This window comes from Pyxicephalus adspersus, chromosome 2 (assembly GCF_032062135.1).
Source record: "Pyxicephalus adspersus chromosome 2, UCB_Pads_2.0, whole genome shotgun sequence".
Lineage (NCBI taxonomy): Eukaryota > Metazoa > Chordata > Amphibia > Anura > Pyxicephalidae > Pyxicephalus > Pyxicephalus adspersus.
Genome location: NC_092859.1, coordinates 113,591,825 through 113,618,139, shown reverse-complemented (window position 1 = coordinate 113,618,139; position 26,315 = coordinate 113,591,825). Strand labels below are relative to the sequence as shown.

The following is a 26,315-nucleotide window of genomic DNA, read 5'->3' as shown; positions in this document are numbered from 1 at the left end:
TTGGGGCTCCCGGTTTTGTCCCACGCCATCATCATCTTTCTTATGGATTATTCATGACAGATCTTTTATATTATGTTCACAATGTGATGATCGGTTCGCTTTAAATTGTATTCTGTATTGTAAATTGTATTTGGTTGTCATGCAGTGCATTTACACTGACCAAAAATGTTTTGTGTTTACCTGTTACCTCATATTATTTTTGTACTTGACTCGTAGGTAGGGTAGTTCAGACATCAGACAGACTATCACTCTGTCTTATAAATGAATGTTTTTTCGATGTTTTATGTTGAAAATCCACCAGTGATGGAATCAATCTAAGAATAAACTAACAAGGTTCAAATGCATTACATAAATCAATGTATGTAAGTTATCCTAGAGCTATGGTACCATGGCTGGTATGGTCTTTAATAGACACCCAATGAACAATTCTATTTTACTTTAACAGCCTGTTCAGCCTACAAAGACTCATGGCAGTCCAGACCACCTAGACAGAGCTGCCATTGTAATATGGAGCTACCAAACTAACAGGGCATGATATGCACAATTCTGTATCTCATATAGCACGTGATGTGATTTTTTTTAACAGCCTGCACCTATGAAGGGAGAACATACAGTAACAAAGAGACCTTCTCTGTGGGTTCTTGCACTTCTTGTGTCTGCGAGGTAAGCAATATAAAGCCCATGGTTATAAATTAGAAATACAATATTTAATATAAACATTTTATTTAACATATATATATATATATATATATGGCACTGGAGGTCTAGGCTTCTGGACTTCTAGCCTCCATTAAAAGGTAGAGCTGACAAATTTTAGCAACACAAATCACATGATTAGATGCCCAGACTTTTTAATCACATGACTAGCCCATCACATGAGGTAACTTGTAACAATACTTTCTTCATAACCATTTGGTAAACCCATGTAATACTCTCCACTTTAAACTTTGGGTGTAGATATTCTTGTACCTCACTTCACATTTTAATAAATCATGCACATACAGGTAGCATTGAACGCAGCTCTTGAATTCTACAAACAATATAAATTTGGGCTCGTCGGCATTTCTTCACAAAACAAGTTCATTACCAGATGTTTTTTTAGAACAGATGGCATGTATGAAGTATTTTCTAATCTATTTCTTGAGTGTTAGTTTCTATGTTTGGTGTTAACCTTTAATAACATTGTTATTTTTATTGTGCTAAGCAAGGTAGACTTAAACGTTTAGCACATTGAATTCATCAGCACATCTGTTTTTTATTATACTTTTGTATTATTTGACATTACATAAAGGCTGATATTTATTACCGAGTGCTGCAATTTTATCCCTATTTGTCTTTTTATAGACATTTAACCTTTAAGCTATGTAGAACAGCCAAATATCTGCTGAGCTGTTCACAAAACTTTATGTATCAAAAGAAATCAGGGAAACATGTATTAGCAAGCCGTATTTTTGTCTTTGTTCCTTTTAATGAGGTACTATGAAAATATGTTATACCTATGTAAGACATACAGGAACAAAAATCTAGGTATTTTTGGCCCGGTCATGGACACCATAACAGGAAATGAAATCTTGCAAATCTAATTTTGTTAGTAATGAATCCCATGCTACTAAGTCTTCCTAATAGTCCTGGCAGATCACACAGCACATGTATGGTTGTAGTATACAGAACATAACCACCATCTGAAGTCTATTAAACATAGTAATAGGCTGCCCTTATATGGACTCATATCTCCCTGAGAACAATAGGCATGGAGATATCTGCTCCTAACAGAATAAACTCACACGCACAATTCATCCACAGCTCATACTTATCACTTTAACTCTTCTAATTGAGCCCTTTCTAGAAGAAGGTGTTAAAAATAACCCCCTAAAGAGTCTGAAAGAGCTTTATGGTTTTAAGTGATGCTGATATGGGGAATATGTTTATTAATAACATTTTATTGCAATGCACAAACTGCAGCTCTTCATTATGTGTTGCTGTAGTTTCAAAGAGTCCTCTGCTATGGGGTTCTTAGTCAGGAATAAGTTTGTCCTAGGTTTTACATTGCTAACATGGCAGTATCTGCAAAATATTATCTTGCCAAACTTTTAGTATGGAATTCAGATAAACTTGGACTATCAAGGTTGAAATAAATTTATTGAATTTGTTTCTGGCCTGGGAACTATCAGCGTGGAATGTTTTTACTCAGTAGTACATCATAACCATGCATCTCTCTATTTGGATTTTGAAATAATAGGAACATGTTGTTAAACACTCCATCAATCATACATATAAATTAGTACGTGCTAAGCAGTCTTCTTTTTCAGAATGGTGAGGTGAACTGTGTCCAAAAAACATGTCCTCCAGTGGCCTGTACTAATCCAGTGGTGCTGCCTACAGAGTGTTGCCCTCGCTGTCCAACTGGTGAGTGTTTAAACCGCATGAGCACCAGTTATGATAAAGAAAACTTTTTTGTAAATATTTGAACTAATGTGAAATAATTCTAGACATTTGTGTGAGTTGAAATACATTTATATGTTACAAGTGAAAATAGTAAAGTATACCACCTGATGAAGCACAATTAATGCAACCCCATGGTTTAATTATGTAGATATAAATACAAGAAAGAAGAAAAGGAAAGCTGTTTTTTTTTTGGCAAAGTGAGCTTATATTGTAATACATTTTCACAAACAATTAAAAAAATATACAAAACAGAATAGGTCTTGACCTATTACCATCATGGGTAGTCAGAAAGACGCAGCAAGTCAGAAAGAGTCAGAATTTCTGACTGGCCGTGGCCGATCTGCCCACAACTATACCCCAACTCAAACACTGCCCACAAATCAACGGTGACCTATACAAGATAATCAACAGATCTGAATGTTCCAATAGAAATAAGAAGAACTGAACACATTCATAGAAGACCTTATACTGATCCCATACAAATAAATGGAGAACATGTTCCAGTTGACTAGAAAATCTTCCGGTTAACTAGGATTATTTTCCAAGGAAAACATCATTCCTCTACTTGATTAACTAAGGGTTCAGTTTAAAGGTACCTGTAACATAAAGCTTAGAAAAGATTAACATTCTCCAGTCAGTCAGGTCTCCATGCAATAATTTCGGTATCTCAACTACTGTCATTTAGTAAGTATTCTGAAATGTACCTTCAACATACAATAATTATTGGTCTCCATAATCCTCTGAGGAAGCCCTTTGGGGCGAAACGCATTGGGTCAAGAAATGTTATACTTCCACTCATTGAACCCTCTAACATCATATAGACAGGAATTCAAATTGTCTAGTTCATTGGTTTAATTATACCCATGATGTTAATGGGTCAAGACCTATTCTATTTTGTATATATTTATAATTGTTTGTGACAATTTATTACAATATAAGTCCACAAAACATCCCAGCTTTCCTTTTCTTCTTTCTTGTATTTATATCTATTTGCTGTTTTGTTGTACAAGAAATATACCCAATTCAAGTTTATAATTTGGCCAAAATCCATATACAATTTATATTTGTGATGAAGTCTGTCAACAACACCAGCCCCTGTAATGTGATTTCATTATCTGTTGATCCCGTCAGTAGAGCTGGTATTTGTTCACTTTTTTCCGCCTGTATAAGGCTAGAATTCCTGTTTAACAAACAAGGTAAAACAATTCATATTACACTGAGAGGGGTGCTCTTAACAGTTTTTTTTCCAAAAGGTTTAAACCTTTTTTTCACACTATAATTGCTTAAGGTTTTGATAAGATTTTCTTTAATTAAAAGCCTAATAAAATTACATGTCCATCTAGAACTACCCTGTCTGTAGGGTGCACATGCCTCTGTGCAATTTCACTGAAAAATATAATAAAACCTACAGCCAGGATCTACAGGTGTTATCTTATATGGAGGAAGGGGGTTTGATTCTAGAGAGAACACAAGACTGTGTTCAGACTAGCAGTGGGGTCGGGTACAGTCACCGCTTCCTCATATCAGTGAGCCGCTCCCTACATATAGCTTTTATCCACTGCAGCCCCATTGAGAATGAATGAGGGCAACAGGGAATGGTTCAGTACCACTGCCTGCTGCCCATTGTCAAATCTTCAGATGGTGTATCTGTAAGAACCAGAGCTGTAGTATTATTATTATATCAGAGCTGTAGTACATGTGACCAGGCATCTTGGTCACTTGGCACCTTGCCAGCCACTGGGAACCACACAGCAGGGCTTATCCTCCCCTAAGTTATACACAGTAATTCATTTTTTTTTTGCCAAGGTGCATGTTTCTTCTACACTTTCATAGAATACCCTGTTTAAGAATATGATCAATACTTTAGACCATTAATATATGCTAAATTGCCAAAAGCTTGTGGATAATGACAATCACATCAATATACACTTGTTGCATTGGTATGAAGTCGCCACTGATTTCCTTTGTAGAAACAGCTTCTAGGTTTTTGGACCGTGTCTGTAAGCATCAGTGCCAGCTGGGCCGAAAGAGAATTTTGTTAAGTTAGTTACTGATATTGGATAAAATAACTCACAATTAGCATTCCCATTTATCCCAAAAGATAAATGTACACAAGGAGGCTCTGGGCAGGCCAGATCCTTATGAGCTTGGCTTTGTGAAAAGGGGATCAGTTAATCTGGAACAGAAGTTCCCCAAACTGTCATCACAGTGTTGGTGCACAGTTGTCTGGATTTTTATTTTTTAGGTCTTTTTTTGATTTTGTACCTCGAGAGGAAGGTTTTGGACCTCTGAAGGTTAAGACTCTTACTTGCTATAATAAAAACCTAAAATATGGCTGGAGTTGGGCTTTAGGTTAAAGTGATCCCGTACTCCATGCATAGAGGAGCACATAATCAATGCCTAGGTACTGTCTCCAGAAGCTGGAGAAAAGGTAGGTATATAATATTTTAGCCTACCACATGTGTTGTGTGTTGGGTTATAAATTAGCGGATCTTTCTTTTTAGGTGTAATGCCCTCTTCAAGAAAATATGATGCGAGTATCCATATAGGCCTCTATATATATCCATATATATATCCATTGTAATTGTGTCTTGTTATAGCTTCAAAGTCATAAAAATTGATTAGCAATAACATGATTATATAATTTATGTTAATATGTGATTACTGACACTTATAATTTGTGAAAACCCATATAAAATTCACTTTTTATAGTGTATGATGGTCAGTTTTTCAGTCCCACGATAAACATTTTCAACCTATCCTTAGAAATGCTAACTGCTCGATTTTTATTGTTTTCTTTCTAGAATTTCTGGAATATGTTATTAGTTGTTCCTTTTTTATCTCAATTTTCTTTCCTCTATGTGCCTGTGATGTAGGCTGCTCTGATGGTCATCTGGAAGGAGATATATGGAAGAAAGACCATTGTGTCAGCTGTATCTGCCAGGTATGACAGTGTAATCTTGCTCATAAATAAACAGGAGATTAGGTTTACCTACTTAAAATCTGGGGTATGTTTGATGCAAAAATGCTGCACAGAAATAACTAATCTGCCTTCTCCTTAAGACAGCAAATAGTGTCAGTTTGAAATTAAAATGAAATTATAAATATATTTGTTTATTATAGGGGGGCTCAGTCAGGTGTATCTCTGAGGCGTGTGACTCAAGAACTTGTGAACACCCTGTCACTCATCCAGGGAAATGCTGCCCGGAATGTACCAACTGTGACTTCCTGGGGCAGATTGTGAGGAACGGTGAAATGTTTAGGCCAGATCTGTGTACAACTTGTACATGTAGAGTAAGTAAAAGTTTGTTAAAGTATGTGTAATAATCTATAGACAATTTAATGCATTATAATGAATATTTGTACATATTTAAATATAGATTTATTCATTTTGAGAGCACCATGAAATTAAATTTCACAATTCAATTCAATACATTGAAAGTTAGTTAACGAGAATACTCATTATTCATTGTCATAGTGAAGTTTCCCTGTATGTCACCTGTTGCTGGAACTATAAATACCAGACCAACTTGCATAACCCATTTTGGTAAATAAAACACACTCCAATTCTTCTCATCACTCTCCTTTAATGATTTCACCCATTGGATATATAGGGAAATCTCTCACAGGAGTTCATTGAGCAAGCTTAGTTTATTCAAAACTTTGGAGATGATAATTTTGTGCTTAGCAGAATGGGCCATGATGTAGGTTTATATCATTAGTTTCAACCAAAAGCTTAATAGGGGAAGTCACAAAGTACTTGATGAAATGTTAAGATGTGTTTGAATAATTTTTTTTTTGCTATATTTAATACTACCCTACCATAACATAAATGTTACATAACATAAAAAAAAGTAAAAAACGAATGACCACATCCAGTTCTATAGCCAAAAGCTTTACTTTAACCATTTTTAAAACATTCCATGTGGCAAATGTAAATAATAAAATGTAACATCTTTCAATTGTTTACTGATGATATATCTGAGCATTATTTTAGTCTATAGTACTGTTGTTGCACTTTGGTAATTATTTTATGTATCTGCACTTAGAATGGAACTGTCCAGTGTACAAAAGAGCATTGCCCAGAGCTTACCTGTTTGAAAAAGTTCACCCCACCTGGACAGTGCTGTGCAGTCTGCCAGCAAGGTGAGAGCTTGGCCACGAAATGATTTTTCTGATGGCAGCTGTGTTATTGTGTTACCAGCGTCATTTATGATTATTAATTCATCTTCTGTTTTTAGGCTGTGAATATGAGGGGCTGACCTTTAAAAATGGGGAATACTTTCTTTCACAGAGTAATCCTTGTGTGAACTGTTCATGTATGGTAAGTGACACTCTTGATTTCCTGCATTGTTTAAAAGGCTTCATGTACAATTCATTTTTTGGAGGAAGTCACATAGTGAGAGGCAGCTGTAGGCCATTAATCTGTCAGACATTTGTGAACAATACACATTGGAAAAATATATTTGGTATCTGGTGTCAGGTCCACTTAAAACCAATGGGAATGATTTGGCTATGTTTGCATAATATGCGGTATCAACAATACTCACTTTTATATATATTTTTTTTTCTGTTGTAGAACAATTTAGTGCGTTGTTTTCCTGTTCAATGTCCTGCAGTTGCCTGTAGAAATCCAGTTCCCACTCCTGGTCAGTGCTGCCCCTCATGCCCAGGTAAGAAATACTTTCCTAACAGTAAGTCCTCAGCTGGAAAAAAATCTATGAATCTATTTGTTCTTGCCAATAATTGTATTGGACTGCTTTGATGAATCATGTCTACTGGGTGCTTTTTCTATACACTTCTCACCACGGAATGTTTAATGAAATGTTATTCTAATAGTTACTGTTTAGGAGAAGCAGGATCATAGGTATGACGTTCAAAAGATGGTACAATAGTATTGTATTTTGGGATAATAGGCAAAGAAAATGTGCAGCAGTTTGAGTGCCAAAAGTCCACCTCCCCTGAATAAGGGGGATAAGAAGAAGGGATCAATAGACCATGGTGTCTGTCCCTCTTACCACAGGTTGGCACAGTGACAGGCATCGGCAAGATCTATGGCCATTGAAGACTTTCCTCAAGATGGCTGTGACATCACCTACATGTTGTTCCCTTTATTCCTCCTAGTGTGTGATTTCAATGGGCGTCCCTTGTTACCCGGTCAGAATGTTACCACCTCTGATGGCTGCCAACATTGTGCTTGTCTGGTGAGTAGTACAAGCAATGCATAAAAACAAAACTGTACAGTTTACTTTTTAGCAGACTAAACGGGAAATGTATAATAGATGAGAATGCTCTGTTAACAACTGGGAAACCATTTTATTGTGGGTTTAATTTTATTTTTAGTTATATTTTATTGGTACAGTGTTTCTTATTAAGTGGTGTGTTTGGTGTGTATATATGTATGCATTTTTTTGCTTTTTTTACTATTCTGCCATTGGTAAAGCTTTGCAGGTCATATGTAAAATCACAGTTTTGTGTTGCTTTAACATTCCTTGTGAATTATTCTGTTTGTGACTGAAGCTACCTGGCATTTACTTCTTTGACAGGGGGGAGAATATAAAATTTGGGCACACTAACAGTACAAAGTGAAGCCATTTAGAGAGTCAATCACAATGACACAATGACAGCTTTACTTCACTCAGACTTGAAGGAGGGGTTCATGGTGGGATGTGGGGTGAATTCATGCACACCAAGGGTAGTCCTTTTGTTTTTGTGATGATGTGAGGCTCATGTGACAAGCATGCTAGGATTTTCTGGGAACCTTTTATGTCAAAATCAAATGCTGCTACAGTATGTCAATTGTATTAATGTCAAATGTATGTCAAATGTTATTAATGTAAATATAAACCTACCCTTGAAAATCTGGGGATATCACAACTCTTATTTCATGACACATACTTTAATTTGACTTCGTGTGTCATTACTACAGTCCTGGGTCCAGTATAATGCACATTGATGAGTGTGCTTAAGATCTACTTACAAGCACGTGCAGTGGTGCCATCCATTTTGATTTCCAGTACAGATAAGTTTTTATTCAGCACAATGCACAACCATGTTGGTGTGAACCATCTGTAGGCATTGTGGTTCACTGCGTTGTGTAAAATGCTAATGTCCAATAAAATATGCAATGTCGTGCTTTAGTAGCCCATTCAAAATATCATGTAATCCTCACAAAAGGAAAATAGGCGTTCTCCAGAATTACATTTAAAGGATAGCTTTAAAGGATAGTTTTAAAGCCTAAAATATGACTTTCACCAAACGTTCCCTGATGTTAAATCAATCACTGTAACCTAAATCACATGAACATGGAAGGTTCACCTGCTGTGAATGTTTGATGAATGGCAGGGTCACAGCTTTATACAAATGCCCCATAGAATTTATAGTATTACAGGTGAGTGATTGTAAGAGCTACGTAAAGCATTTTAGAATAAATTAACACTTCTTAAATAATTGAAAACAAATTTTCCTTACTATATGTATTTTGAAAATTTTTAGGATGGTGAAGTCAAGTGTACTGATGCCGTACGTTGTCAGCAGACGTGCACCCATGGGGTCCGGCGGGGTTCATGTTGTCCAGATTGTTCAGCTTGTGACTTACAAGGTGATATTATACCTAATGGAGTCACCTTTCATGGTAATGGGAACCCATGTGACAGCTGTATATGTCAGGTAAAGTAACTTTACATCTCCTGTGTGTGCAACATGGTATTGTTTTTAGAGTTTAATTTCATTTTCAGTGTAAGAAACACATTAACTGATTCATAAAGTGCTCTATGTTTTTTATTGTTAATGTTGTAGCTAAAGGAAAAAAGAAGTACATTCTAACCAACCAGAGATAAATTCCTCTTTATATTCCTATGATCCTTGACAGTCTCTTGGTCTGATAAATAATGAGACCACCCTCATAATATTTTATCTCTTTTCCGCAGAATGGTAATATACAGTGTGTACGAGTGACTTGTCCAATGCTGACTTGTGTTCTGCAAGAAGAGATACCTGGGGAATGTTGCAAAAGGTGTCAAGGTACTGGGGTTTTAGTATGCCTTTATCATACTGCCTGTTCTGCATGATACTGGTTTAAAAGATATATAAATATATATATATATATATATATATATATATATATATATATATATATATATATATATATATATATATATATATGTGTGTAACATTATGCCTTATCACATAAACCTGTTCCTGAAATATCTATAAATATATCAATCCAAAAGGCTGCATTGATGGCACAATCACACGTAGGCACGAGGAGGAATGGAGACCCCAAGGAGACCCATGTCAAAACTGCCGTTGTTTGGTAAAGAATATAAACATTTTCTAATTTTCAATAGATAGCTACCAAGTTCTCCTTTCTCTATTGTTTCCCTAATCTTATTCAGTGGTTGTATTTCTCGCATTTTCTTGGCTCTCTCTGTTTGTGGTGAGCACATATAGTCTGATCAGTTGTTCTTTATAGCATAGTTTTTTTTTTTTATCATGCTGTATGATTGTATATTTGTTGTTGCACACAGGAAGGGAATATCCAATGTAGGAAGCGTCACTGCGCATCTCTATGTAGAAACCCTGCACCTCCTAGACCAGGAACTTGCTGTCCTATATGTGATGGTAAGATTGTGAAGAAATCCCCATGTCTTGTTCTCAAAGATTTCCCAAACCCTACCTAAGGCGTTAAAGTCCCTAAGGGGTTTAAAGGCCACATGTTATAATATAGCAACCTGGTATACATATCTAATATGATTTGCAATGTTCACAAACAAGTAAAATTAAACATAATCTTTTGAGGGAAACCTTAACAGAGGAAGTGTTTAAACCCCTGCTGACCTGTTACTGAAAATACCAATTCTCTGTTTGTCATACTTATCAAGTTCTTTCATTGTTTGAGTCCTTGACCTAAAACAGATATACAGATCAAAAGACAAAAATAGTTAAAAAAAATGACAGTGATGCTTGGAGATCAATGTAATGCTCTACATACTGATGCTCACTTATTTTTATATACTAGAGTAAACTCAGGTGTGAGTTGCAGATTTCTATTGCTTTTTGCACACCAATATTCCTCTTTGTACTTACTGTTACTGAGGTAGCTCAAAATCTTGCCACCTCACAACCCCACTGCCTGGCCATACACTATCCCCCGGCCCTTTTCCTTTTTAACTCCCAATAACCACACAACCTAACATTTTTTGGATCAAAATGGCCTAAGCAGATAGTTTATTATAAATAACATTCTTCCAATTACTAAAGCCTAATTTCAAATTATCTTACAACATTATAAATATAACACATTTGTGGAACTCACAACACTAAGGGTTACAGATCCTCAGATACATTCTGACCATACTACCTTGGGGTCTGCTATATTCTTGAATTAGTTGTTTTCAACTGCCCTACACTGCCTCTGGAATGATATCACTCAGCAGCTGCCTATCCACAACACAACTTTTTGAGTCACTGTTTGTTCACCTTTTACCTCTGGCAGGGTGCCATACCTGAGATGGGTCCTCCCACATCAAGGTCACAGTTGAAAAATTAATGCCCACGAGGACCTCCAACTGCCAATGACATTTTACAGTTGGAGGGTGGGAACCACCAAAGTCCAGTATGACCCTATTTCCTGTCTTATCACTCTTCCTTCTCTCCACCTCTCTTCCACGTTTTCCAATCCCTAATCCTGACCTTTCCCTGACCCAACATCGTTCCCACCTGCTCCTATTTTTCCCCTATTCATGATGGCCCTCCACCTACCCTCCTTCTGTTGCCTGGCTCCAGGCCTCACTGACTTACTAAAAAAAAAAAGATATTGGTTTAGACCCATTAGTCAAACCACAGGGACATAACTCCCCTCAATGGCAGCAATAAAACTACTTTTCTTAAATTATGATCTCCAACATATACAGTAACAGAAATATGAGCAACATAAAGATAAAACTTTACTTCAACCAACAGGTAAAATTTGCACCAGGATTTAATTTTTAGTAATCTTTAGGTTGATAGATGGGAGAGATTTTTTTTTTAGTTTTCAAGACTTTTTTTTTTTTTAGATATAAAAAGATAAATGCTAACTGCTTACTTTTGGTAACAGTCCATTTTTACTGCGGTTTATTGTTTCACTTCTCATAAATCATCTCCATTTTTACTGTCTATGTCTTGTTATATGAGTGGAAAATTTGATATCTTTCTAAAGTATTTGTTCAGGAAAGTTTGGCACTCATGTCATTTTCCTTTAATGATGCTACTTTGCCATTTTATTGTTTGCTTTCCTTTTAGGATGTTCAGTCAATGGTCGTACATATCAGAATGGACAGTCAGTGAGAAGCTCTGACCCTTGTACACGCTGCTTATGTGAGGTGAATTGTATGCTTTATTTCTTTTTCTTTTATGTTATATCTTTAGGCAAATATTTTAATTTATTTTGGATAGCATGGGGAAGGGTTAGATTGTCTTCAAAGTTTTTATTGCTGTCTGTGTTGCCAGTATGGAGTTTCACCCCACTGTTCACAATGGTGACCATTGACATATAAAAAGAAAACTTTTTAATGCAATTCCTGGAACAGAAGAGGAACAGTGAGGGAGTGAGGGTCTCAGATGCAGAAAAACATTACTTGTCCTGGCAGCATTTGAATTTTGTGGTTTTCCTCATATTCTAGCTTTTGGATAAGTGCTATATCTTTTCTAGCAGGATGGGCACCTTTGGAAAGCTAAAGATTAAGGTAGCAAATGATAATCAGATCCATTGACACTGACATAAGGACTGGAATATAGGCTTCCAGCAGTTTAGGGATCTACAAGATCTAAACTCCCACTCATCTCTGCTAGGCTGGTCCGGGAAACAATCTTGTATCTACATGTGATATTTAAAGAGGATCCATTTCATCCCTATTTGATCAGTAATTGTTTGTTTAAACTTTTACAGTAAAGAAAGATAATATTTTAGAAACCATACCCCATTGTCTTATTGTTCCATGCAGGAATACACCTTAGATGGCCACTGCACAAACCCAAATCTCTAAATATGTGGTAATCATGTCTTCCCCCACCTCCCAGAATGTAGTGCTCAGTGCCTAAGCAATTGGATGTTGCTGTCTGATGGCGGCTTAGCCTAGTGTATATGCCAGCTGTGTATATACCAATTTGAAAGTTAATACTTGTTTGGAATCCTAAGAGGGGGCACCAGAGCATCATGGAGGAAAAGCAACAATATGAAAAATAAATGGGTGTACTGAAATGTGCCTGTTTTCCAGAGGAAGTATTAATTACTTCAAAATGTAAAGTGTACTTTAATTACAAATTTGTTTATTTTTTATCTCCTGTCTTATAGAATGGAAATGTCCAGTGTAGTCCTATACCATGCAACCCAACACCATGCAGAAACCCTGTGCGGAAGCCAGGAGAATGCTGCGCAAGGTAAACTGTTCTAATTCTCACTTAACTAAAAATTTTCAAGGTTTCAAACTGAAGATTTTCAACAACTATAATCAAGTTTTCTACTCAAGTATCCCCTTAGATCTTTGTTTACTGTAGCCAATAAGCCTAAAATGAACCTATATATTGCCTTTTAAAAATTGCAACTTGGGCAGGAGTTTTTGGGTGCTGCAGTGGCAGATTTGTGTGGTGGCGAATGGAGAAGGCAAGCATTTACTCTGTGTGGCGCTTCTTACAAATAAATATTGTTTTTCTCTTAGTTACACTGCCACATTTAGACCTGTAGGTCATATTCCCATTTGTCTTATTTCATTTATAACATGACCTGGCAATAAAAGTCTTTAATTAACTCATGTGATGCAGGAGTGAACCAAAAGGAGAAAATTCTCATTTTAATTTATTCATCTGTCACCAGATTGCCACCAAATCCTGGTAGCTGCCTTTAACTATTTAATTTAAGTAAAAAAGTTTAGAAGAGGGCACACAAGGAAGGTTGACCCAATCAGTTTGATATTTTATTGGTGAAGGAGATGGGGGTTGATGATTTATATTTTGATAAACTGTAGCAATAAAAAATCTTTCCATCTTGATTTTCCCTTGCAGCTTTGTGTGTACAATGAACAAAATTGTGACAATATGGGCCGTTCACATGAACACTAATAATGTGCAATGGTATTTGAACTTCTCTAGTATATATTGAAGGTTTACACCAGGCCTCCTTCCCAATTTCAGTTAGAAAAATATAAATGAAAATCAAAGATCTGACTACTGAATGATTACACTGGTCAACAAACATTTTCTTGCCAAACAGATTAAAGAATTTTAAGTTATGTTTGATGCACACATCCCAAATATGGTATTGGTTTTGCTAGATTAGCTGTAGTTATGTCTACGTATATAAAATAAAATTTTTGAAATACTTAATGTCAATATATTTTATATTCAGTATATTTACAGAACTAATCACAAAGAAGTCATTGAAAAACTGTTTGTATGATTTCCTTTTATGCTAATGATCAGGACAATCACGTTGAAGGCTCTAGCAGTAGTCTGCCATCATTTAAGTATCCCATCTGCCCTGATATATTTCTTCCATCACCTTTATATCTTGATGGAACCTCTCCCTTTGTTCCTCACTGAAATCGACAAGGTTTTCTGGAAATCTTTGCAAATGGCTATGAAGATAGTGTACCTTTATGCTCATAGTAGCACCCATATTTTTAAAGTTTAGGAGTTTAAGTTGAAGTTAAAGTTTTGTACCAGTTCTTCATAATTTTGTGCTTTATGGTTACCCAAGAAGTTCCTGACAACCACAACATAGCTGTGCTAAGCAGAAGCTTCAGTATCAGTCATTTAACTTGGGAAATTTTAATCATTTATCAGTTTCCGAATCTGCGGTCCACCAACTTCTGGTCTCAGACAGTTCTTTTCTTTTAACCTGGATGCTAAAAGTTCAGATGCTTGTTTTGACAGACTTAGGTAACATATTAAATCATTGAGCTCTTCTTGGGAGAACTGCTGGTTTGATGAAACACTTCCTTTATTTTCACTTCAACTGCTGACTCCTGGATTACACTCCAAACCCTGTATATCCTCCATGTCGGATACAGAAATATCGGGAAGTGTACTGAATACTGGTATGGGAACATCAGCACCATGTGGCACAGGTCGTCCTGCTGATTCCAAATCAGCATACTCCCACTTTTTTTCTTGTAACGATTGAAGCCTTTTACATTCATAGCACAAAAATAACCGTTATGATGATTTTGGGGCTCTCTCCAAACCATAGGTACACCAAATTTCAAACGTTTCCATTTTTTCACTGACGTAGACACTCTACACGTTTTGCATACCATATAAGGGGCCCAATACTTATATTGGTCCTCAGTTTAATACCAAAATATGCAAGATATGCTTGTTTCACAAATTCTGTAATGTTTCCTTTTTTTCTGTTTTTGCTGAGAATATTCACCACAAATGTAGCACAATACATTAGGATCATTTAAACAACTTTTTGAAGAACTCATATTTCTGAAAAAAAAAAATGTATGAATAAAAATGAAAATAATGCTACATTAATTATATAAAATGCAAAACATCGGTGTAAATAAAGAATGATAATAATATGCTGTGTTAACATTTGTTGTTGGGAAAATCGTCTATTCCGATTCCTGTATCACAGGAGCTAGAGCCACAATTCAATGAAACTGATGTCATTTCTGAATTAAGCAGACCTGAAATACACTAAATATATTAAAAAATCCTTGGCAAGTGAATACAAAATTTTTTTGTTGATATTTGTTATAGGATTATGATATCATAAACATGCAAACATGTCAAAAGTGAAAGTTAGCACACTTAGATTACCCTCTGGCTGCAGTTTTGCTTTATTTCAAATAAAATAGATTGGCTGAAAGATTGATACACTATTCCTTGCAATATTAGTTTACTTTGTATAGACATATGATTGTTTTCTGATCTAATCATAATTAACAGGTTATCCCCTTACGCCTATGGGTTCCTTAGAGGTCATTATGCTAATAATACTTCTACAATTCTACAATTCTGTCTGTAAAATATTACCTTTTTAATATTCCCTTTGTCTGTACCTGTGTCAGCTTTCTCAGTACCTCTGTTCTTGTTAGGTGTGAAGGATGTGATTTTGATTCCAAGGTATATGCTGAAGGTGATGTGTTCACTGCTGCTCATGACCCCTGTCTCAGCTGCACATGTTCAGTAAGTAGATAACCTCATTAGTATGGTGTGGTCTTTAAATGAACTAATAGCTCTCAGCACATGTTGATTACTTTTTCTTGTTTAGGCTGGGGAAGTTTCATGTGATCATTTGGACAGAAGATGTCCTCCTACAAAGTGTAGTCACCCAGGCAAAGTCAAAGGACAGTGCTGTCCAAGCTGTGAAGGTAAAACATGTTTAGTTAAAAAGGGAAATGCACAGCTAAGGCAATGCAAGGGAAAAATAACACCGACCTGAATAATCAGAGGACTGAAAATCCTTAAGAAAGTTATATACTGAATTGTACCTACTGCTTGACTGTTTAGTAATTTTTTTCATTGTGCAGTTTGTGATTTTGAACGCACTGTATACACTGATGGAGAGACATTCCAACCTCATGGACATGGACCGTGTCTTCGGTGTAGTTGCTCGGTAAGTTTGGTGCTACTTATCTGCATTGCTAGTATCTGTCTGTTTAGGGAACTTTGCTATTATGCAATGACATAACTGGGCTCCTTGTCTGGTTAGCTATTTTAAATCTACTTACAAATGATCCTAATAAATCTGTAACTAAAACCATAGTTCTAGTACAGTTTCACCTTGTACCTCTACACATGAGCAGTATAAAGTAGTCTGTATATAGCCACTGTGGCACACCATATGGAAACAGATAAGAAAAGGCTTTACATAATCAATTTGCATTATTGTTGGTTGCTGACTAGCTGAAAATGTATTTTTATACACGCTTGTCTCTCCTTATATTTCTACTGGATCACTTTTTTCATATTTTGGCCAAATATGTAACAAATCATGCACAAAATAGTAAATGCACAAACACATGAATAAGCTTTGCTTTTGAAGTTCGAAAAGAATGTGCTGCATCTTTGATGATCACATGTGAAGAAAAGCTCTGAAAGCTGTTTTTCCTGGTACTAGGATCAAACAAATCAAACAAATGAGGTCATCTACCTTGGCTTAGCTTCCTGACCTCTAGGAGATGTAATGGTAGAAAACAGTCATACATAGCACATGATGACAAAGGCTGCGTTGTAGATATCGGTCAGTTCATTGAATATTTTTTGCCCATTCAAATATTACATCAAAGGGTTTTTGAATCTTCCATCAATTGATAACTAAGCTCTTAATCTGGGTTTGACAAACTTTTTGGACTACTAGGACATTTCAGGAGGTCAAGAAGGGGCCAGAAGTAACAAAGTGTCCAAGGAAAGATTTTTTCCAACCGTGACTGCAAGCGAGCAGCCTCAGTCTTCCGCTCATCCACGGTGTAGTATCTCTACATGTGCGCATGCTTGGCATCAAAATGCCCCTTGAGATTCGACCACTTGAAAGTGCTGTTGGTGTTGTTGCACACTAAACATGGGGCTAATTTTTAATGAGAATAATTTGTCAGTCCATTCGGGGATGAAGACACAACGTTTGAGGTCAACTTTCCGGAGACTGAAAGCTGCGCATTGCTTCTGCTCTTTAGGCATAGTATTTGTGGTTACTGTGCAGGAACTCGATGGTATCGATGATATCGAGGGAACTCGCGATAACGCAATAATTCAATTAGGCCGGATCCAACAATAAATAACTAGGGGGGCGTTAGGCCGGACTGGAATACTGGCTAGGCCGTATCTGGCCTAAAGACCAGAGTTTGCCTACCTCTGCTCTAAACGATATGAAAATAGCAAGGAATACTAAGACATTAAAGCACATACCATAAGTATTCAGAAAATACAACTGGAATATATTAACTTATATAAAGGTGTCTATGCAAACATATGACTATGGAAGTTGTTGGGAATTATACTAAGAAATTACATCTTCTTTTGTATTGTAGAAAGGCAATGTCCGTTGTGTTGAGGAAAGCTGTCCACCTCTGTCCTGCCCAAACCCAGTGAGAGATCCCAATAAATGTTGTCCAGTCTGTAAAGGTGAGGCAGATGCAAAAGACTTACATTCTTGCCGTGTAATAACTCTTAGTAATGTGTGCTATTCTAGCATATTGTTCATTCTTCATCTGTGTTGAATAAACTTCTACCTAACCTTCATTTTTTACTGTGGGAATGACTCCTCTTTATGTCTGATTCACTTCATTCCTCTGTTATACCTCCTCACATTTCAGTGTCTCTTTGTAGTATGCGTGCAGGATGGTGTTGAGTTCTTGGAGGGGGTAGAGTGGGAGCCGGAAGGAGATCCATGCAGCACCTGTGCTTGTCTAAATGGAGATACAGTATGTGGAGTCAGTCAGTGCCCCCCTCTGTCTTGTGTTCATCCTACCCACAATGAAGGTAAGAATTACATTTACTGTGTAGTCTATGCATTTTGCATTCTGGCTCCTTGTGCTGTGCAATGGACTATTTGTCTGCATGTAAACAGTGTAAGAAGCAAAGAGTTTTGTTGTAATAAACCACAAATTCTTGCACTGCATTACATAAACTCTCACAGTACTAGTTTATATTGTAGGAGTAGTTTTTTGAAATGTAAAACTAAGGAACCTGAAACCTTCAAAAATAACTGTAAATTCAGCAATTAGCATTTTATGTTTGCCTTGGCTAAATGCTTTGTATGGTGATGTATGTCCTTCTGAACTCTTAGGTGAGTGCTGCCCAGTGTGTGACACCTGTACCTACAACCAGCGTATATATAGCAATGGGCAGGACTTCACCGACCCTGACAATCCCTGCCAGAGTTGCCGCTGCCTGGTGAGAGCTCACAGTTATACTTCATCTAAATTACTTTCTGAAATTATTGGGCAGAATTTACCTTTAGTTAGATATGATGTAATAGCTTTCTAAAATTGTATTATATATTGTTTCTGTGCAATCCGAATATCTGTCTGTGTATTTCACTAAGTGTTGGTATGTATGCCTGATTTGTGTTGTGCACTTGTCATTTGCTCCTTATTCTTTTTATTGATAATCCATTGAACAATGTGCATTTTCTTGCTTCCATTGTTACTTGGTTGTGTCTAGTGGAAGTGGCCACCATTTGAACCCTTTCCTATATGATCTGTTGGAGTTAGTGCAGAGACAGTTTACATTCAATGACATTAGATTAGCCCCAGTTTAGCCAAAAAGTAACATAACAAAACTACTTCTGTTCTGATTTAGTATAATATTTAGTATTTAGGTGAAATATAAGACATGTCCATCCAATGTCCTGTAATTTTTTTTTTACCTGTATTTAATATACCTATATACTGAACTAATAAAAAACATTTAAATTCATTGTTACAAGATTTACAAAGACTTTTGACTTATTTTACTTTTATATGTAATAGTAATGCTATCTGACAATGAATAATAATTTCCTATATCACAATTAAACATAATTTTTAGCATACCTAAATAAAATTACCATTAAGCAATCTTACAATCTATTTTAAACTAAACTATATATTACTACATTATATTACTAAACTATATATTTATACAATTCAGTTAATTAAGTTCTGAAATGATGTTTGCGTGTCCCTATGTCATTCTGATGTCCAAATATTTACATACCCTGTACTAAACTTAATTCCACATTACCATGAGTAAAACTAATAACAACAACAACCAGTATTACAGTATGTTTGTACAGTAGTACCAACAATGCAATAAATATTATAAACCAAGACATATATCAGTCCGTCAATAAAACGTCATACATTATTACCTTTAAAACTAGAATCATTTTTCTACACACTGCCCTTCTCTATCAGGGCTTGGATGGTTGTTAAACAGTTATAGGGCCTGTAATACACCCGTCAACTGCTATTACAAATTCCAAAGTGAGCTTACATGAACTTGTGAAGAGATGTACCACTTCATAAACATTCCCTCAGTTTATAATACAGGAACTCAGAAACAGACAGTGCAGCTATTAGTGTATCCTAACACTGAGATCACTATGATTTATCATCATAGTCATCACCTAATCACGAGCAAGGCTCTGATCACTGATTTCAAATATTTAATGACCAATTCATCACAGGTGTGTGCTTCGCATTTCAAAGACATTTGAATGGATGTGATGTTAATTGTAAACAGTTATTAATAGAGCTTGGACACCTCCTAGCTAAGGAAACAGCAACAGATGCAGCACAGTAACTAATCTCCCCCCTGATTTCTATACTTCTTCCTCCCCCCCAAGGCTGAGCTTTCCTGTACAGACATTTTATAATTTTTATTGAACACATCTCTTCAATATTTGTGTGTTTTTTTGTATGCCTGGAGTTTAGGTTAAAAAAAACATGCAGGTTAAATATATCATTAAAAAACTGAGGGTAATAATGATAATTATTTTGACTTGTGTATAGGATGGTACAGTCCAATGCATTCCTATTGTGTGCCCACCTGTGTCATGCTCTAGACCCGAAAAAAAACCTGGCCATTGCTGTGCTACATGCCCAGGTATGATATCTGTTACATTGTGTAATAAAAGTATCTCTTGTGATTAGTGTTATAATTTTTTTTAGAATTATATACTCTTTTTTTTTTTAGTTATAATACTCTCCATGCATTTTTTCATATTAACATATTGTTGACATTGCTCAGATTGCATATACTATGACAATACCTTCTTGGATGGCCAGCAGTTCACCAACCCAGATAACCAGTGCCAGGAATGTGGATGTCAGAATGGGCAAGTGACATGTGCAAACAGAGGATGCCCGGGTCCGCAATGTTCATACCCTTTGCCAGGAACCTGCTGTAACAACAACTGCAATGGTGAGCATGTCAGGGCTGACAGGGACTATATAGAGGGTGAGAAAAGAATATAATTGTATCGTAGGCATCAGTCTATCACTTTAGTTGTGTTTTTTTTTTTAAAATAAACTATTTCAATGTGTCCTGACCTAAACTGTCTTTCAATTGACCAGCCAAACGCAATCTGATATCTATTTGAGATGTTTGCACTTGACCTGCCATTGACCTCTTTCTGTGCAGCAATTATTCCTATTTCAAGCTGGTTACAGCTACCTGTACACTGATTACAGGTTATGTACAAAACAAGGGCAGCACGGTGGGTTAGCACTCTGGCCTTGCGGCAATATGTCCCAGGTTCGAATGTAGGCCAGGACACTATCTGTATGGAATTTGCAGGTTCTCCCAGTGTTTGTGTGGGTTTCCTCCAGGTAATATGATTTCATCCCACATTCCCAAAACATGCAGTTAGGTCAATTGGCTTCCCCCCAAAATTGACCTTAGATTGTGTTAAAAACAAATGACTATGGTAGGGACTGTGAGCCCCTTTGAGGGACAGCTAGTGACATGGCTATGGACTTTGTACAGTGTTGTGTAATATTTTGGCACTATATAAATACTGTGTAATAATAATTTTATCTTAAACAGGTTGCAACTATGCCGGAAAGGAATATCCCAATGGTGCAGATTTCCCCCATCCCACAGACAAGTGCAGACAGTGTCACTGTATTGTAAGTACTAATTTAAGTGGGTGCTTACAGAAAGTAGTTGGTGGCTGTACATGTGGGCATCTGATAACCAAAAACATTTTTCATACATAACACATTTTCACACTTAGATGGGCTGAAGCACAGGCACATAGCAAATAACACTGGACTAACATGGGGGAAATACTGAATGACTAGAGAAATCAACTTAGATTGATTCTTTCCCCAAAAAGTCTTAACCAGACATTTTCTGTCAAGGTTAAGGGGTGAGTATAAAGATTAGTATTTCCAGCTCTAATTGTAAGCAGCTGGACCTAGTCAATGCATTCTATTTATGTAACTACATTAAGGAAGCTTGTTTCTGCAATGCAAAGCTTCTCTGTAATGGTACCTAATTATTATCATAATAAACACAATCAAGACTCTGTAACTGTTCCTTTTGTTCCTCAGTGTGAGCTTCTTTTTGATCCCTCTTTTCATTCCTTTTAATGTTTTCTTTTTCATTTAGATATATAAAGTATTCTGTTCAGTTTTTCATTTGCTTTACTCTGCATTTACTGATACTGTTTTATTCTGTATTTGCACTTACTTTCTAGAGATGAATCAGTGTTTTCTCTCCTATATGAAATTGTGTTTGTCTGCAGAATGGTAACGTGCAGTGCCTAACAAAGCGATGTCCTCCCCTTGCGTGTAATGATCCATACCCTGTGCCAGGAGAATGCTGCCCTCAGTGCCCAGGTAATTCAATTCATAGAGGTGGGGTGACGGTTCATGTGCAATAAAACTGGAAAAAGTCCAGTTCTCACAGTGATCCCTGCACACAGTACCAGCTCCGTTTTGTTTATTTCATTATATTGTATACAGAAACAGAAAATGAATGTAAGAGTTTATTCTAAAATATTATGTGTTTTTGCTTCCACAGTGCCACCAGCAGATTGTCCATATTCTGGAATCACATACAGACACATGCAGCGTTTTTATGATCCATCAGACAAATGCAGAGACTGTATCTGTAATAATGGCACTGTAACCTGTCAACGCAAACCTTGTGCTCCAACACCTTGCACACATCCACTTCAGGGAGATTGCTGCCGTTCCTGTGATGGTAAGATTACATCTCTTGTGATGCCAACATGTGTTCAGTGACCTCTATACCCAGTGTTTTGCATTTTGGAACAAATTAAAAAATTAGTTAACAAACACTATACATTTATTATAGGGAATTATGATATATAGAACAAGGCAGAAAAAAATGATTTATATGATTTTTGTCCAGGCCGAACTGTTCCAAGTCTCTTAATGGACCAGGGATAGTTTACTATGGGGTAAACAAGATTAGGAATGTGCATATGGAGTGAATAGTGCTATTAGTGAGATTTTAGATTCTAATAGAATGCCCTAGCAGAAGGTGTACAGGACAATTAGGGATATATTGCCTGATGGCATGCCAACATAATGAAAGTGACTCCAAAAGTTCAGATATTACTAGTTTTTCATATTGATGTTTCAAAGAACCATGCAGCCGTAGCTGTGATATTGCAAATAATGATGAAAAAGTGAACCTTTATAAGATCCCAAAAATTACTTTTTTTTCCTTGGTCTGCCCATTGATTGTAACAATGCTGATTGTGATAATGCTAAATGTGGGGAGGTGACATAAGAAACTGAATCAAGAAGATAAATCGCATTATTTGTAACTGCATTCGTCACTAATCTATATCTTATATAGTATGTGGAGTATATATGATAATCACAAAGATTGGCTGTTTGTATATACAAGTCTTTAGGCAGTAAACATATTGTATATAGTGTATATTCACTGTATATTTTGTAGCCTGCACTTAGTTTCAACTTTATAAAGTAATTATTCATTTTATTTATTTAAGCCTTGCTTCTGGTACTCAAGCCCATATTAGTACAAAATATTTGAAATGTAACATGTAAAACATCTGCCCACTAACAATACTGGAAAGAATGTTTTTATTAACCACAAATGTCTCACATATCATGTCATATACCAAGGTCATCCCAGAATGGAATAGCATCATAGATTCATTCCCATAAACTCATTTTTAGGATGTCTTCTGTCGGGAAAAGAACTGGCTAATGGTGAACAGTTCCCCCAGCCCTCGGATCCCTGCTCCATATGTGTTTGCTGGGAAGGTAGCGTCAACTGTCAACCCAAAACTTGTCCTGTTCTTAATTGCCCGTATCCAGCTCCAGGAGCGTGCTGCAAAGAATGCAAAGGTGAATAATATTACATACATTGTAAAGCTTGTTTAAGCTTTCCTGTCAATTCTGGTCTAGATCTTTTCTTCTACAAAACCCATTTGTCCACATTCTTCTCTCTGTTTTCTGCTTTATTCATAAGGTCTCTAGTATACTTTTGAATATTGGTCCCCTTAAGCTGGCAATAAACATATATATTTGGTCAAGTGATTAAAATGTTTTTTCCATTATTTCACTTTCTCCGGGATTGCTGTCATTTTTCTTGTATCAGTTTCATTTTAATTTGAGAACAATTTTCTGGTAATCCTTCCAAAAGTTTATTGAAGCTGTCATTCCAGCTATACAGAAAAGTTAGTGCTAATTGATATAATAAATTATCAAATTTTGTTAAGCAATAGCAGTATTCAATCAACTTCACTTTCAACAGTCAATCAAAAATAGGTCATCATTAGCGCATAAAATAATTGGGTAAAGTATTTAGATTCTGATAATAACTTAATATATCATATTAGTAGTTTTCGGTGGTTTGAAAGTGGTTATAATTGACTGAAAACTGGCAAATGTATGGTTAGCTTATTCTTGCAGGTACATGACAAATCTAAGAATAATGGGTAGACAAGAATAATGGGTAGTTCAAGGCCTCAGCATAACATTTGCCCTTAATTTAGATAGTATTGATGTATTCTATAAGTGCAGTTAAATGGGTTTTCCCTGGCCTGTTTTAAAATCAAACTGCCAAATGGTGACAGAGGGTTCCAGCAGAGAATATTTCATCTTTAAGTGGAACTTTAGGCCAAAACAAAAAAAAGACACTTTACAGGTGTAAAGCTGTTGATCCCCCGCAAACCGGCTCAAATAGATCCCACACTTTCCAGCACATACTGGACAATGGACATAGCCATATGAGTTCAGGTCATTGCCTTCTTAAAAATGTTAAAAAAAAAAATGTGCAGATCCCACTGCACATATGTTAGATCTGCACTTTTTGTTACGTACCAGGAAAGCAATATATATATATATATATTTATATTTTATTTTTATTTTTTTTGGAGCATCATTTATGTCTTTATGCTGTATTCCTTATACCAATACTTTCAATTAATGACACAATCCACAATCCAACAACTAGGCTGGGATGGTGGCAATTTCTCTATTTTTGAATTGTAAAAACATTTAATAAAAATCATACTGTATGTAATTATTTGTGATAAATAAATATAATTATTGCTGGTTATATAATGAGTGCTGGTTTTCCACAGACTGTCAGTACCTAGGTGAAGTCTACCTGAATGGGCAGGAATTTTCATCACCCCAGGATTCATGTAGTCGATGTGTCTGTGCTGATGGCTTTGTCACTTGTAGTAAGAAGCCTTGTTATAAACCTGGCTGTTCTCACCCCATTACTCCCCCAGGACAATGCTGCCCTGTATGTGATGGTAAGTAATAGGATAAAAATTCCAATGAATTTGGTATACAACAATGACTCTGGTATCCACCGATCTAACCAGTGTAACCAATGACATTTTTGCTTTGCTATATTTGTTAACCACCACTAAAAAATGACAGCTTAGAACCTCAATACTATGGGCCTGATTTAATAAAGCTTTCTGAGAATGGAGAAGATAGACTATCCTGAGTAAGCCTTAGTGATTCAGCAAAGCTGGAATGAAACTAATTTGTTACAAGTTAGCTGGTGTTTTCAATCCTGGAGCAGACCCATTCCAGGTTTGCTAGATCACCCAGACGGACCCATTTATTATTATTATTATTATTATGATTATTATTAATAAACACCAACATATTACGCAGAGCTGTACATTAAATAGGGCTTGCAAATGACAGACAGATACGGAGAGTGACACAGAAGGAGGAGAGGACCCTGACCAGAAAAGCTTACAATCTAGGAGGTGGGGGAAGAGTCACACAATAGGGTGAGAGATATGGAATGGTGGGAAGCAGTGAGGGTCTTAGGAGAAAGGAGCAGAAAGTATGAGCAAACCGAATAGGACAAGGAAAACCATTCCAGAGAGTCAGAGCTGCTCTATAAAAGTCTTGCAACATTCATAATAGATAGAGATAGAGTCGGGTTGGAGGAATACCAGAGAGGAGGATCTTACAGTAGTCTCTGGTGACAAGTAGGGGTCCATTTTTGGGATGTTGTGCAGGTGAAAGTGAAAACTGTGGTAGACAACAGAAACAATGCGGAGTAGGGGGCAGAAATGACGGATGAAATGGACTTCAAAAGAGGTGAAAATGAGAGAGGGCAGGGTAGGGCAAGGACTCTGTACCGCCTACCCATGATTTTCTCCAGTCTTGGAGAGCTTTGATAAATAAGGCTCTATATCTTTGCCATTGTCATTGGACTTTTTATGTTTCTTCAGTTTTGTCTTTATGAGAACAAATCTCTGTAAATTACCTTTCATATTCTTGGTAACTGCATCCTATACCCATCAGTGAAGCCAAATCAGAACATTCCATGGAGTATTATAAGATATAGGGTGATATGCAACTTTCAGTCATAAAGCTTTGGAAGGAATTCTATATTCATAACCTGCTGCTGAGAAGGACATTGCAGGACAACAGATATTTGATTCAAATAATTAATATATTGTTGGGGATGGCACAATAGGACCACAGATATTTGATTTGAGTACTAAATATGTCTTGTTGAGGAGAATCTAACAAAACAACAGTTTTTGATTTCAGATATTAATTGTTGCAGTCATGCCCACTTTCCATTTAATTGCAAATATAGGTTCACAGATACGTAAATTTCCCATAGTATAGCTGGTATTAGGTTTCCTTACCATCTCCTTATTTGAATCAGATGCCAAATTTGATTTATACCCCTTTAAGAATGCAGAATTAAAACTGGCAGGAAAATGACCTATAATCAATCTGATCATGTCACATTTAATTATTTTGTTTAAAGGATTACGATATGATTACTGTACAAGATATTTTACTATTTTTTTAAAAAAAGTACCTTTCCATTGCAATCCAAAGACACTATTTTCAGGACAGAGAAAATGTGGGGACAAGAAAGAACACAATGTAATTTTA

At 36.3% G+C, this 26,315-nt stretch overlaps 1 protein-coding gene across 1 annotated transcript in view; it reads left to right on the top strand.

Annotated features, from left to right (window-relative positions):
• KCP (kielin cysteine rich BMP regulator) overlaps positions 1-26,315 on the top strand; it is a 62,044-nt gene that overhangs the window by 17,751 nt on the left and 17,978 nt on the right. The window contains exons 6-32 of the mRNA XM_072401914.1: positions 587-663; positions 2,310-2,406; positions 5,322-5,389; positions 5,569-5,739; positions 6,495-6,591; positions 6,687-6,769; positions 7,025-7,118; positions 7,570-7,649; positions 8,941-9,114; positions 9,375-9,468; positions 9,678-9,760; positions 9,975-10,068; positions 11,731-11,810; positions 12,782-12,867; positions 15,531-15,621; positions 15,707-15,806; positions 15,966-16,051; positions 17,463-17,556; positions 17,761-17,913; positions 18,221-18,327; positions 19,929-20,022; positions 20,167-20,340; positions 20,965-21,047; positions 21,668-21,761; positions 21,946-22,128; positions 23,100-23,270; positions 24,512-24,688. Coding sequence (XP_072258015.1) covers positions 587-663; positions 2,310-2,406; positions 5,322-5,389; positions 5,569-5,739; positions 6,495-6,591; positions 6,687-6,769; positions 7,025-7,118; positions 7,570-7,649; positions 8,941-9,114; positions 9,375-9,468; positions 9,678-9,760; positions 9,975-10,068; positions 11,731-11,810; positions 12,782-12,867; positions 15,531-15,621; positions 15,707-15,806; positions 15,966-16,051; positions 17,463-17,556; positions 17,761-17,913; positions 18,221-18,327; positions 19,929-20,022; positions 20,167-20,340; positions 20,965-21,047; positions 21,668-21,761; positions 21,946-22,128; positions 23,100-23,270; positions 24,512-24,688 — 2,985 coding nt within the window. The remainder of the gene's footprint in view (positions 1-586; positions 664-2,309; positions 2,407-5,321; positions 5,390-5,568; positions 5,740-6,494; positions 6,592-6,686; positions 6,770-7,024; positions 7,119-7,569; positions 7,650-8,940; positions 9,115-9,374; positions 9,469-9,677; positions 9,761-9,974; positions 10,069-11,730; positions 11,811-12,781; positions 12,868-15,530; positions 15,622-15,706; positions 15,807-15,965; positions 16,052-17,462; positions 17,557-17,760; positions 17,914-18,220; positions 18,328-19,928; positions 20,023-20,166; positions 20,341-20,964; positions 21,048-21,667; positions 21,762-21,945; positions 22,129-23,099; positions 23,271-24,511; positions 24,689-26,315) is intronic.